The sequence below is a fragment of the Ambystoma mexicanum genome, chromosome 4p (genome assembly GCF_040938575.1).
Source record: "Ambystoma mexicanum isolate Mex_15411 chromosome 4p, UKY_AmexF1_1, whole genome shotgun sequence".
NCBI lineage: Eukaryota > Metazoa > Chordata > Amphibia > Caudata > Ambystomatidae > Ambystoma > Ambystoma mexicanum.
This window is the reverse complement of record NC_090927.1, coordinates 509,873,857-509,888,200: the sequence shown is the minus strand read 5'-3', so window position 1 is coordinate 509,888,200 and position 14,344 is coordinate 509,873,857. Positions and strand designations below refer to the sequence as shown.

At 46.8% G+C, this 14,344-nt stretch overlaps 1 protein-coding gene across 1 annotated transcript in view; it reads right to left on the bottom strand.

Annotated features, from left to right (window-relative positions):
- Positions 1-14,344, bottom strand: part of LOC138453321 (ribonuclease H1-like) — a 971,047-nt gene that overhangs the window by 818,439 nt on the left and 138,264 nt on the right. The window contains exon 2 of the mRNA XM_069606029.1: positions 10,980-11,101. Coding sequence (XP_069462130.1) covers positions 10,980-11,101 — 122 coding nt within the window. The remainder of the gene's footprint in view (positions 1-10,979; positions 11,102-14,344) is intronic.

The window sequence follows — 14,344 nt, the reverse complement described above, 5'->3', positions numbered from 1 at the left end:
GAAGAGGGGAAAGCTGAGCCGACCTGCAACGACGACACCACCGGTGGAGCCCTGCTGAACCGTCTCACCACTTCCCGACGACAGAGAAGATCTTCATCCCGGAGAGTCTTCTTCCTTTGAACTGGTGGGGATAACCAGTTTGCCCTCTTTTTCGCCTTCCTGGATCGTCTCGTGGTCGAATCGCCCATGCCAAGCACCCCGGCGGCCGGATAGCAACGCTTCACCACTACCGCGAATAAAAGGGTAGTACCTTTTAACCGGGAAACTCTGCGGCTGGTTTCTTCCCAGCAGTGCAAAGACCTCCAGCTTTCCTCCACGTCGAGATCCTCTCTTCCCCTGGACGAAGCACCGACTTGCACCCGCTGCCATGAACAATTGCCCCCGCTGGAGCTTTCTCACCATTTCAGGTACTGTGTTCCGCCTGGTCTCCCTTGCAACAGACTGTTCAGGGTGTCCCGTAAATCCTTGACTCTCTATCCTGGGGCGACCTGGGACCTGTTAACTAACTTTTTCTGAACTGATCCAACTCTTTGAACTATCTGCAAAGACTTTTAAAGTACAATTCAACTGTGTGATCTTGGACACATTCCGCCTTGATCTGTCCCAGAGTGGGCCTGGCCTATGAACTTTCTTGCTCTACAGTAGACTCTGCCTTTCCTGACTTGCTGTGGCTCTTTTAAAAGTGTTGGTATTGTGTGCTTTTCTAATTCTGCTTTTTCCCTCCCTTTTAAAATAATTATTGGAGTGCCATCTTGGTTAAGCGCTCACCTCGGTATTTGATAATAAGTGGTGTTCTTTTCCTAAGACTTGTCGAATAATTAATCAGGGATGTATATATATTGATAGTGACTGTGTTTGAACTTGCTTGCCATATTAGTGTTAGTGTATTTTACAAGTGTGTTTTTAAATAAATAATTATATACCTTTATACCAAAGCTCTGGTCCGTGTTTGCTTGTGCTACTGTATCTGTGTACCTATTTTGTATACTCTATATACTGTCTAACTCTTCTTGAGAGAGGTCTGGCGCTCAGCCACAGCTACCAGGTAAATCTGGGTGGTACAGACTGCTACCAATTGGGTTTACTGTAGTCCTAAGCCTTTTTCAGTGGTCCCTAAGGGAACTGCACAGGTTTCTGCCTAACAACTGCTCGGCTGGCAGTATCCACCAACCCGCCTCCATAAGATATACCCGGACACATCAGGGGACTGCTGGAGGGGGTGCGGGTTGGAGGGCAAAGCAGAGCACATCTGGTGGAGATGCCCAAAAGAAAGCAGATCCCCAGAACAGCTCTTACTAGGAATCAGAGGGGGCGCTGCAGCGAGAGAACCCAAATCCTGAGAAAAGTCGAGAGTAGTCCTAACACTGGAAGCTACGATAATAGCGCAGAAGTGGAAAAGCAAGGAGGTTCCCAACATACAGGACTGGCTGCGAAGAATATGGGAAATTATAGCCTTAGAATGGGCAACATATGCCATGGACAATAAAGTACAGAACTTCGCAAACAATTGGGGAGAAACCTTATTGTTTCTTAGAGATGACTTTCGAGTGGGGTGGTGCCCCCAGCACCTAAAACTATTGGACCTACAGTGAACTTTGGTGCTCCGTCCGCGAAAGGAATATATCAATTAAAACTCAGAAGTCGCCATGGGTGGGGTGTGGTGGGGGGAAGGGGGGGATCTCCAGTTGGGGAACTGTTTAACATGTAAAATCAATTTTAAAAAAAAGTTGATACCAACACCAGAACGACCACTTCCTCGAAGGTCTTAGAGAAAAATCGATGGGAAGCAGTGAGGGCCTGGACCCCGATTAGTCAGTACGGAAATAATCGCTTCCCGTACCTCCTCCAATGTAATCTCTCCCTCCAGTTCGCCTCTTTCCCCTGATGTGACCTTCTGTAGCGAACAGTGCATAAGATAAGACTCCTGGCTTTCATCACTTGGGGAATCCGTCTGTGGAGTAGCGGGCAGAGTAGAGTTATGTGAAAGCTTGCATAATGTCGCCCAAAGAAGAGCAAACAGTGCCCTAACCTGTTTTAATTGGGAGGATCGTCCTAGATGCCTCTTTTTCCCCCTCACCTGCCTCACTAGCAAACAATTTGCTTTGTTCGAATAATATAAAACCTTTGCTGCAGGTCCAACAAGGATTTTTCAGCCCACCTTGTTTGAAGAATCTTCAGTTGCCAATTATATTCTTTCCTAAGTGCCGCCCCAGACTGTCTTCATTCGAGCCATCACCAGTTGGGTTTTTAAGTCCGACTGAAGCCTCATAAGGTTTAAGTTACTTAACTAACTACTTTTTCTCCAGCATGGGTCTGCCATGGATTCACATGCTCATGAATATTCCCCTTCGTCAGGCTGGGAATCCTCTGTAAAAGAAAAAACAGTTTCACTTTCACTTCAAAACTGTATTTCTACTCTAAACCAATCACTGTCCTGTGGGCCATACTGCCCCCATCCAATGGCAGTCCTCTCCCAAAGCGCCAACCCTTTAGAGCCATGACCAAAGCACTGAAACCCTCTAAATCTGCAGACATCTCCACCATGCTGCTCGCCCCGGAGAAGTGGAAGAAAACTGACCACCCTAAACTCGCACCTCAGAAATCCACCGAAGACAGGGGGACGCTCGCAACTAAGGAGGATCTCCAGGCCTTTATGTCTGATATCAAATCGGAATTTAGATCCTGTATGACTGAACTTATGGCCAAATTGGAGCAAACGGAGCAACGGGTCAGCAGTATTGAGCAAAGGATAGGAGAGGCCGAGGACCTAGCCATGGATCACACCAACTCACTAACGGAGATGCAACGCACCGTCCAGACACTAATGGAGAGAACCGAAATCCTGGAATTTAAACAGGAAAACATGGAAAATCGCTCCCGACGCAATAACCTGCGCATCCGAGGGGTGCCCTCCTCAATCTACGATAAGGAGCTCCCCGAATACATAAGCACCTTCCTTCCAGTCTCTGCTGCCAGATCTGGACGAGGCTCAGCTCCTACTCGATCGTACCCACAGATTGCGCCCCCGCCAAGGAACTGACACAAACCCCCCTCCGGACGTAATCACAAGAGTTCATTTTTACACCACCAAGGAGGCCATTTCAGCGATAAGCCGCTCAAGAGATGAACTCACTTTCCATAGCCCCCCTCTACAGATCTTTCAGGACCTCTTCCCTCTAACGCTCCAGAAGCGCAGAATGCTCTGTCCACTCTCACTCTTCCTCCGAGATCAGCAGATTCGCTACCGGTGGCTGTTTCCCACGGCACTACAATTTTCGTACAAGGGTACCACCCTCACCATCAGCCACCTTGACGACACAGCATCAATTCTGCAACCGAACTCCCCCGGGGGCACAGACCCACCCTCCCTGGGGCGAGCAAGCCCTGCTCCGAACACAACCTCCCCCAAGCCGAAACGGGCCCCCTGGTCAAGGGTGCAAAGGACCCGCAAGCCTAAATAACGAGGGAGGACTCTCATGTAGAACACAGAGCGTGGGAACCACCTAAAACCCTTTAAGTACGCCGCAAACGCCATGCAGTCCATACCCACCTCCAAAGTGGAAGTCACTATGTTACCCTTGGAGAGATTTTCAACCATACTGGTTATGCTGTCGGATGAACAGGTGCCGATAGTTCAAAATCGGTCCCCCTGGCCACGGTTTGGACCTCCCGTTGGAGGCCGATGTTGAACCTTCTGCCACAGGAGAGCCCAAAGCACCTAATCCCACACGGCTATGGCTGACTTAACTCCCCCAACCCTCCCCCCACAGCAAGCGTGCTCAGTGAGCCAGCCCCCACATCTAAAACTCAAGTTCACCACCCTGAACGTTAGAGGCTTGACCTCCCCCCAAAGCGAAAATCCATTCAGCAAAGGCTACAAAATGATGGGACCTCAGTCGCTTTCCTGCAGGAAACGCATTTAATCACAGCAGACTTTTCTCGCCTACGAAGCAGACTCTTCCCTCTTCAATTCTTGGCATCCAATGGAACCAAAAAGGGAGGCACTGCTATCCTGTTTGCAAAAGACTTGAAACCCCAGATCCTGGACTCACTACGATGCCAGGAGGGACGCTATATTGCTATCAAATGCATCATATTTGGCCAACTTTATACCCTCATCTCATTTTACGCTCCAAACGAGCACCAGGAAGGGTTCTATCAAGACCTAGAAGACTCCCTCCTTCCATTCATTGAGGGACAGGTCGTCATTGGAGGAGACTAACGGGGTCCCGGACCCCCTCAAGGACAGGTCCCACCCTCCAACGTCCAGAGATCGGAAGTTAGCTACAACCCTGCTTCATCTGTTCCGCACGCTGAACATCATGGACAACTGGAGGGTGTAGTCTCCAGAAGAGGAAGACTTCACCTTCTATTCGTACGTGCACCATACCTTCTCTAGGATCGACCTGCTGCTGGCCTCCCCTCAGATCCTGGCCTTCACAGACAACGTGACGATTGGCCCCCGAATTCTCTCGGACCACGCTCCAGTCACGCTAACCCTGCGGTCTCATGACCTAGACCCCCCCGCCCCTACCTCTGCCGCCAGTGGAGCTTATATGACCCAATTTTGGGGGACATGATAGTGAGAGACTCAATCGCCAGAATGATTAAGTACTTGTTTGTGGAAAACCAGGACGATGACACCTCCCCGGCTAATACCTGGGACACCATGAAAGCGGTGCTTAGAGGGGAACTGATTGCCCAAGGTGCCGCATACCACAAAAAGAAACAGGCGACCCGCGCTGACCTGGAAGCAGAAGTTTGTGATGCTGAAGCCACCCACAAATGAAAGGGCTGGTCCCCGAAGTCCTACAGGCTTTTACAGATGGCGAGGAAGAAGCTCAAGGCGCACTATGCTGATGCTACAGCAAACCTGCAATCCAGAACCAAAACAATGGTATTACGTCCATAACAACAAGGCTAACAAGCTGCTGGTCAATAAGCTGGCTAAGGAGAAGGGCAGAAATACTATCTTGGGCCTTCGCGATTCACAGGGGGTGATCCGGCATGCGGACCACGAGAAACTACTACTAGCGGTTGCTCACCAGTCGGAGATAATGACGGCAGTCCCGAGAGACCTGGACGAGCAGCGCTCATACATTCAAGAAGCGGCCCTCCCGCTCCTGACCCCGAAAGCGAAAGAAGAACTTGAAGCGCCTATTACAAATGGGGAAGTGGAGGCAGCCATTAAAAACTTGAAGCCTAGAGCCCCGGGCCCGGACGGATTCTCCACCCGCTTCTATAAACTCTTCCGGCCCCAATTAGTGGCCCCCTTGACACCCCTTTTCAGCTCATTCGCGGCCACTGGAACGGTCACCCCAACAATGCAGTAATCCATCACGGTTCTCATTCTCAAGCCTGGAAAGGATCCCCAGGATAATAGTTCATATAGACCCATCTCTTTGTTGAACCTGGATGCCAATATATACTCCAAGTTTTCTGGCCAATCGCCTCACACCTATCCTGCCGAGCATCATACACCCAGACCAATCTGGGTTTATTAATCACAGGTCGACAAAAGACAACATTCACAGGGCACTGGACCTAATAGAGGTCGCCAGTCGGGACTCCCAACAACTGGCCCTGCTGGCGCTGGATGCAACCAAAGCTTTTGACAAGGTGGACTAGTCTTACCTACGCCTCATTCTTGAGGCCTTCAGCTTTGGCCCGACCTTCAGGAAAATGATCCTTGTGAACTATCAGCCCCCTAAAACCAGGCTGTGAGTTAACGGCCGCCTATCGGACCCAATCCCCCTTACATGAGTGATGAGACAGGGATGCCCACTATCCCCCCTGCTCTTTGCTTTGGCCATGGAACCATTGGCCCTGCGAGTTTGCAAAAACCCGCGGATCAGCCGCCCAAGGATCGATGAAACACAACATAAAATCGCCCTCTACGCAGACGACGTATTGCTAACTATTACAAACATCAAAGCTTCCATGAGAACGGCCCTGACCGAAATCCGCGGCTTCAGGAGAGTAGCGGGATTCGCAATTAATTTTCAGAAGTCATTGGCTATCCGAGTAGGTCTGAGCCCAGCCGAGAGGGAGGCCCTGGAAAAGCAAAGCCTGTTCCATTGGAGCACCCAATCGATCCCATACCTGGGGGTGCAGATCCCCGCTCACCCAAAGAAAGTTTACCAGGTTAACTTCCCCCCCACTCTTCGAAGAACTGGAAAAGGACCTCACCCGTAGGTAGGCGCAGAAAATCTCTTTGTTGGGTTGCATCACGACATGCAAGATTAACCTCCTCCCTCGCTTTCTCTACGCCTGCGCCACTCTCCCAATCTTAATCCCGCTCCCCCCCCCCCGTACAGCGGCTCCAAAGGAAGATGATCGACTTCATCTGGAAGGGCAGGAAAGCACGGATCCCCCAAAAAACAATGATGGCCAGCACGAGACTGGGTGGACTAGGGTTTCCATATCTCCGAAAATACCAAATAGCAGCACAGCTGGCCCACCTTCAGGCATGGGGGTTCGACGCAGGCCGCCCAAAGTGGGTAGAGATCGAACAATCCCGCCTCCTTCTCCCCCTTCGAACCATCCGTTCATTCCTGCCAGCCTACGAGGGAATTGGCCAGGACTTCTGACCGCTACAAAACAAATCGATAAAGGCATGGGAATGGGCCCGCAGATGGGGAGGTATTCCGGGAGACCCGAGCGCATTATCCCCAATCTTCCTCAACCCAGCTTTCTCCCCGGGGGCCTACCCAAAGAACTTCAGGAATTGGGACGCAGGAGGTCTTGAAACGCTGGGGCAGCTCTGGGAAGGGGACAACCCCCTAACCTTTGAACGCTGTAAAATGACATTCCAGCTACCGGAAACTGACAGATTTACATATGCCCAACTAAGGCACTGGTGCTCCCACCCCCAGACCCGAGCGGCGGGAACGCGACCCCTCACCCCTCTAGAGCTAACAGTGAATGACCTGCCAGCCCGGGGAAAGATTTCAGCCCTCTATAGACTATTGCAAGAAGACCCCTTTCAGGCTAAGCCCTCCTAAATGTCCCAATGGGAGATGGACCTGGGTCACGCCATAGAGGATCACACATGGGTGGACATTTGGACAAGAACGCGCACAGCATCCCGCTGCATCACTAATCGGGAATGCGCCCACAAACTGCTCCTGCGCTGGTACTTATCCCCCCCTGCGCCTTCACCACTTCCAGCAGGCCCTGGATCCTCACTGCTGGAGGCTCTGCAGCCTCCCAGGATCTTATTTCCACATGTGGTGGACCTGCCCCAGGGTGAAGGATTTCTGGATCAAATGCTTGGCCACAATAAAGGACGTCACTCAGGTGTCCATTCCGCTAATACCCGAACAGGTCCTCCTAGGGATCCCGCTCCCAGACACTTACCCGAGATCAGGGAGGAGGGTGATGCTAATATCCCAATTTTTACTGGCAGTCAAAATCATGGTGGCCCGCACCTGGAAATCAGCGGAGGGGCCCTTGATGACCCTCTGCTGGGTTAAGCTCTGGGACATCCTGATAGCCGAAAAGGTCACGGCAGCTAAAGCGGGCCTGCTTCACCGGTTTACTGATATTTGGGCACCTGTGCTAGACTATGATCAGAACTACCCGGCCCTGACATATAAACCACGCCTGATCACGAGAGCCCTCCACTCTGAGCGATTCCCCGCTGCCGGATCAGGCCGAATGAGGACTGAGAACAATGCCTGCTGGGGAACACAAGGGGCAGGAGGAAGGGATATTGTGCCTCGTATGTTGTGGGAAGCTACAAGCAATGTTAATGTATATGGTCTCCTCTGTGCTGATTAATAAATAAACAACTTAAAAAAGAAAAAAAAAATCTTGAAATTCTAGAGGATAGTCTAGTTTTTTTTTTTTAAACCCAAAAAAAATTTACTGATATATTGAACTATGAAATATTGAGGTCTGGCTGTTAGATGCCACATTCCTGAGTGCCACCAAATGTCACTTAGGTCGCCCTTAAAGCAGCCTTCTAATTGTGTCAGGAAGGAAGTTAGTCTCCTCCGACAGTATTCTTGCAGTGGGCCTAATCTATTATGGGAAAATGTATAATAACATTGAACTTATTATTGATCATGATCTACTGGAACAGGTCACGTACTACTTTTGGCAGTGCTAATTTATACATAGCTTAATCAACCCAAGACAGACATTTTGCAAGGCTGTCAGGACACTAATATTAATTGAATAATAGAATAAGGATGAAATTAGGTATGTAGTCTTAGAGGGCACTGCTACTTTATACATAGTTTAATCAACCCAAGACAAAGCATTTCTGGGAGTTTGCAGCATTTGGGCTAATGTACACACCCAAAATGCCTTGCTGATGTGGTTTGGAACGGGAGGTAAAGATTACTTTCACATTTCAGGTGAAAGGTATTTTTCCAAGCCGTTTTAAAACCATCATAACTTTCTTGCTGTATTGTATACATGGCCCAATGCTCCAATCACAAGGCTGTAAGGAAATGAATGGCAGCGAATATGGCAGTGATTGAAACAATGGAGAAACAAAGAAAATTAAACTAACGTCCCAGGTGCCATTCCCAGTAAATATACATGGAATCAGAAAAGAGCCTTTTCAACTATTGATTATGACTTTTACTCTGGTCCCTCGTGGCCCCTTGGAGAAGCCAGTGGGTCCATCATAACTAAGTGACCATGCTTGTCATCTATAAACTGCCATTTAGCTATTGAACTTTATGTAAGAAATAAGGGGGCAATTTTGGTGGACCATAATAGCGGAGGCTTTCATACGTTTTGGTCAGCATATATACTATTAAAACATTCTTTTATTAATAATGTGTAGCAGTCAGAAACATGATTTTTCACATATATATAAATACAAGAAATAAGATGAATCTAAAACAGAGTTACACAAGATAAAAATGATAAAACAAACCTTACCAGTCCTCTAGTCATACTCATTGACATTAAGATACAACGTAACAAAACCCACACAATTCAGCAGCTTTAAAACGCCTATAGTTAAGAATGTTTCGTGACCACAGGACAGTCTTTGCCAAAAATCTTGTGTTTTCAGCCAATCTGCGTTACTAACAAAAACGTTCTAAATAAAAGATGCTGATGTTATCTACCGCTGGACATGGAGTCATATGTCGTAGTGATTGTTCTGTTTATTCTTCACATAAGGAGCAATTACCCACTGTTTTAAGATATATGTTTCGCACAGCCAACATTTCTCCCATTGGCAGCAGATTTAAGCGGAATCTCAGGAAATCATTGCTCCATCTAGAAGAAGGGCATCTTTGAAGATATGTTGGAATCAAGCCCTTTGGTTTGTCCAGAAGGGAAAAACTATCATGAAGTTTATAACTGTGCAATGAGTTGATCGTCGAAACCCAATCCAGTCTCATAATGCCACTCCCACAGGGTTTACTACCATGTCCCCAACAGTTTGATCACAATTAGACAGAATTCCCAATATCTTGTCATTCATAGATTTTAAATATGTACTAGAACCCTCGATCCACATAAGGTGGATAACCTCATACAAATTATGCTTCCGTGGTACAATTACAACAATTTCCAATTCAGATCAACACTGAGCAAGCTCAGACCGAGTTCATATCGAAGGGTTGTCATCGGTAATGACTGAGTAAGATTTATATGTTTCTTCCATAGCCCGCCCTAGAGCCTTACCCAATTTAACTTCCAGGCCTGAGACTCCACATCCATTCTGTAAAGTAGGGTTGGAAAGACTTCCCCCTTATAGAAGTTGACTAGGGGAACAATGGAGAACATGCAGAATTTGCCTTTAAGTCTCTTCATCTGGCAAATTAATTGGTCAATCTTAACCCATCAGTCTACTATTTATGGCTGCTATATTAGGATATGAAGACATTTTGAAACCTAAATATGAAAACCTCTGTAGATCACTATCTGCTCGCCACGGAGTCCTCATTTAGTATGGATTTTATTTTTGCATCTATTGCTAAATCGCATGATATTAGATTTAGTCGTGTTGATAAGGTTGTTCTTTTCAGCAGAAGATCCCAGCGCAGTTAAATATTGAGTGCCTTGCGGAATATAGTCTAAGAGCACTATATCATCCACGTAGGCAATCCAACATAGTATTAGTTTCCCTACTTTAGGTGTATCAGATTCCTGATTATTTAGGGCTTCATTTAGATCCGCCAGGTATAGGTTGAAGAGGCAGTGTGCTAAAATGCACCCCTCCCTCGTTCCCCTCTCTGTGCGGATATGCTTAGTCAGATGGCCTTGTCCATCAAGTCTGACCTGTATGGTCGAATACTTGTGAAGAGGGAGGGTATCGTGTAGCAGGCTCACCTTCCTAGCCTCACAGGAAAAGGCCCCCACCCTGGGGAGAAGTGACGGAATCCCCCAGATTTGCAGTTTTTAAGGCCAAATTAGAGTATGACCAGAGTGTAACACTGAAATACTTTTGTGATTCATGTACCAAAGTCACACACATGAGCAACCGGTTGACCAGCTTTAGGGAAAAGTGTCTAACGCCTGGCAATTTCATGAATATCCCTCCCTCGTTAGTGCCTGCAAATTCTTTGGCGACAGCGACAAGGGCTCTGTCATTACTTGAAAAAAACTGCAATCTTGCATGTTTAAATAGCTAAGCAGTACTTACTTTAGCATACTGCTAAAGGGGTGCCCTTACTCTGAATGTCTTAGGTACCTGGCCTATGGTTAATGATCATGAATTAACCCTTCTATAAATGGTCGATGGCAGTGCCCCAATGATATTTGGCCTGGCATTCCCAATTATCTGCTACAATAGAATTTGGAGAGGAGTGATGTTGTGGTGCGTAATTATTTCCATTTATTTTCTTCTCACTTTTTACTGAGATTTGGATTTCTAGTGTATGACAATTATGGATCAATTACCACTGAATACAGCTGGTTTTGTCTAGAAATGATGAACTCTGTTCGAAAGCTGTCAAATCTTAAAATTATTAAAAAATAAGGCAATTTTTATTTTTTAAAAGGTTTACCTGGTTCATCAGACGGTTGCTGTGTCTGGTCGATTCCCACAAAATCCCAGGCATCTTCTTCTGAAGCAAACTTTTTGTACCTTGCCGCAGGAAATTTATCAACTTGTGCTTTGCATTGATCCCTGAAACATATAGAAGTGTATTTAAGCTCAAGCATGCATGACGACAAATGACCCTATTGTGCTCTGGCCTACTATTTATTGTCTGCTAGCGCTATCTCCGCACCGGTTAAAATATTATTAAAACTGAACGACCTTACTAGCAACTTGGAAGCAATGAATAACCTTACCTTCAGGCAAAATAATATAACAAATTCTACCTTCGGGTAGCAAAATCGAGCTGCACTCTCCACAATGCCATATTTGCCCCGTTTCCACAAAACAAGGGGGGGGGGATTTGAAATCCACACCAACGCTTTCTCGTTTTCTTGTCATCTTCCTTTATTGGTTTACACAGGGAAAAAAATGCATACATCGCATTTTTAAAAAAAAAAAAAAAAAGTGGAAATTCGTTTCCACAAATAGAAAAATGACCCCAGTATGGGTCCTCCCAAGTGCAACACTCCTCCTATTTCAAGTATATATCTTCCTATGGGTTTAGCAACTTAACCATAACTACATGGCCGCTACCGCAGGCCATTTAACTAACACACACACATCTGTTCCATGCAATACTAATCTCATCAAAAATATCCTTTTGTCACCATTGATCGATGTCTAGATTGGCCACAGAAAAAGGAAACATATCTCTCAAAATCCACCCATTTAAGATAGGTCTCTACCCCCAAAAAGCCTACAATTCACTCAGACAACTTTAGTCGCTCTAGAAAGGAAAGCATCTCAATTAACAACAGAAGTGTCAAGTTACTTCAGCTAAAATTAACCATATGACTTTTAGGACATTCTTGGTGAACACTTTTCCAAAATGAATGTTCAAACTTTTTCAGTGCTGCTCTGGTTGGGTTTTCCAAGGAGGTTCTACCTCAGACTAAAGATAATCATCAAAATGTTATCTCAGGCCTCCAAATGTGCAGTTGTCATCCATTGTCCAGTGAGGATTGACTTTTCACGAGTATGAAATGGTGGGACGTGTGAATCTGGAGGGGGGGAGAGGGGACTGGCACCTCCATGTCCGTAGAGTAGCTTGAAACGTTTACATATATTCAATAGGTAAACACAAATGGGCAAGCCATTTACGACTAGGGAAAAACACATGTGGAAGGCATTCCAAGTTAACAATAAATGCACACAATCACCTTCGAGCCACCTTTTTTTCCATAATATAGTAAAGTATTGAAGCACAAACGGGGAACTCTAGTATATCTTAAAAGCGGTGCAGTGGATTAACGCCCTTCGGAAGACCGTAGTCCATGTGAATAAAAGGAGCAATACAATGCGAGCAAACACTAATTGACATTCCATGATAAGCCGAGAGGACTAGGTTGAAGCATTTGAATTCATGCAGCGCATATTACAAAGACAGAAGGAAAGGCAGCTATGCCAGTGGCTATGTGACAGCTGGACCAAATCTTCCATGGGATTTGGCTGAATTTATAGGTCCAGTGTGAGAGGGGGCAAGGGTATTGTATCAATCCATAGGGCAACTGTCTACAGTTTAGGGCTCTGCTATACTTTACATCCAGAAAACATGCATCAATGACTAATATGCAGTTAACATGCAAATTACATTCAGTTGTCAGATAAGAAACAGACACCAATAGCGTAGGTCCTCTTGTCTGTACCATTGCATTATTGCAGTGAAATGTAATATAATGGATTCAAACGTGGCAGCGATAATGAGTAGTCACCTATAGAAATATACTGAACTGAAATATACTGAACTGGTCGCCTGTGCCATTGCCAGTCTCCAGGCCACCCAGTCCTCTAGAAACTGCTCGCTACCCTCCCCTTCGTTGACCTACCCACCCGAATCCCCCGAATGTCCATTTCCCCATCTGGAAGTTAAGACTGCCTGATCCTTTTAGCTTAGCATGGTAGGGCAGCTGGAGGGAGAGGCTGAATTCCTGTGTGAATGGTGGTTTGGGAGTGAAAGTCACGGACGGCTTCAGTATACGGTGAGGCCTGGGGATGGGACAGAGACAAGCAAGTGGGCTCTGCGAGGTGCTACAAGAGCTTAGCTTAAGAGGGCCTAGATTAATTGTAAGTCTAGTAGCAGGTGGGCCTGGGGGAGGGTCTGGGTGTGCTGGAATAGTTTGTCCTCTATGCGTTGGATGTTTACAGGGAGAGCGTTCCAAATTGTCAGTGCTTGTACTGAGAAGGAGGTACCCCCAGTACGAGTTGATCTGGTCAATGGAGTTATGAGTAGAAGTGCTGAGCCAGTACTGAGGCTTCCGTTTGGTCTGTAGCGAGTAAACATTTGTTGCAGGTATTCAGGGCCTTGATTGTAGAATGCTCAATGAGTGATACACATCACTTTGAAGGTAGCGTGCCGACCGATCGGAAGCCAATTGAGGCCTCAGAGGGTAGAAAAAATGTGTTCTCTAGGACCGAAGGCTAGGAGGAGTCTTGCAGCAGTATTTTGCACTCTAGCTTTCTTAGATGCGAGGAGGGGGCTCCTGTACAGTGGGTTGTCATAGTGGGAGGATAGGGAGGATAGAATGAGAGGATAGGTTCAGAACCAGGAGTAACTGCCATCTGTGTGTTTTGCATGTGGAAGTTGATGCAGAAGGCCCTGTGCGTTGTACCCGTATGGGTAAGACTCAGTGCCTCGGTGTGTGCTAGTGTTGGCGTTGGCGTTATTGTTTTATATGGTGTTGGGGTGGGTTGAGGTTGTGCGCAATGGTTAGCTAGTGTCTATAAGGGATCCAGGGTTGCGGGTGGCCGCATCTGTAACACCATCTGGTGTCTTGGTGTGTACTTACGTTGTTGACGATTTTATGGACTATGTGGGGTGGTTCACTCTAGGTGTGGTTCCAGCATCTCAGAGATGATGGTTGTGAACATAGAATTAATACTTCGTTTGTTTATGTGTAGTGTGGCTAGCCCAAGGTCTGGAGTAGTGGTGTTCGTTATGTTGGATCAGCAAGAAGGGGAAAAGGTTTAGTAAGTCTGTCAGTTAGTTGGAGCTTCTGGTGTGACTCATTGGTTGCCGCTTGATGGCAGGTTCTTGGTTGTGGTTCATCGCCCCAACGCGTCTCCTCCCTAGTTGTTTATCTGTGATGTTATTGCTGCCAGTGTACCCTTTGCGGCTGTCATGGTCTACTGAATAACCACATTTTGAGTATTTTCCTGAAGGCGAGGTGGTCTTCCATGGTTCTAATTTCTTTGGGCGCAGTGTTCCAAAGGGTAGCAATCAAATTTCCTTTTTTGTAATGTTTTGCCTTTAGTTGTAGGTTAATGCTGGAT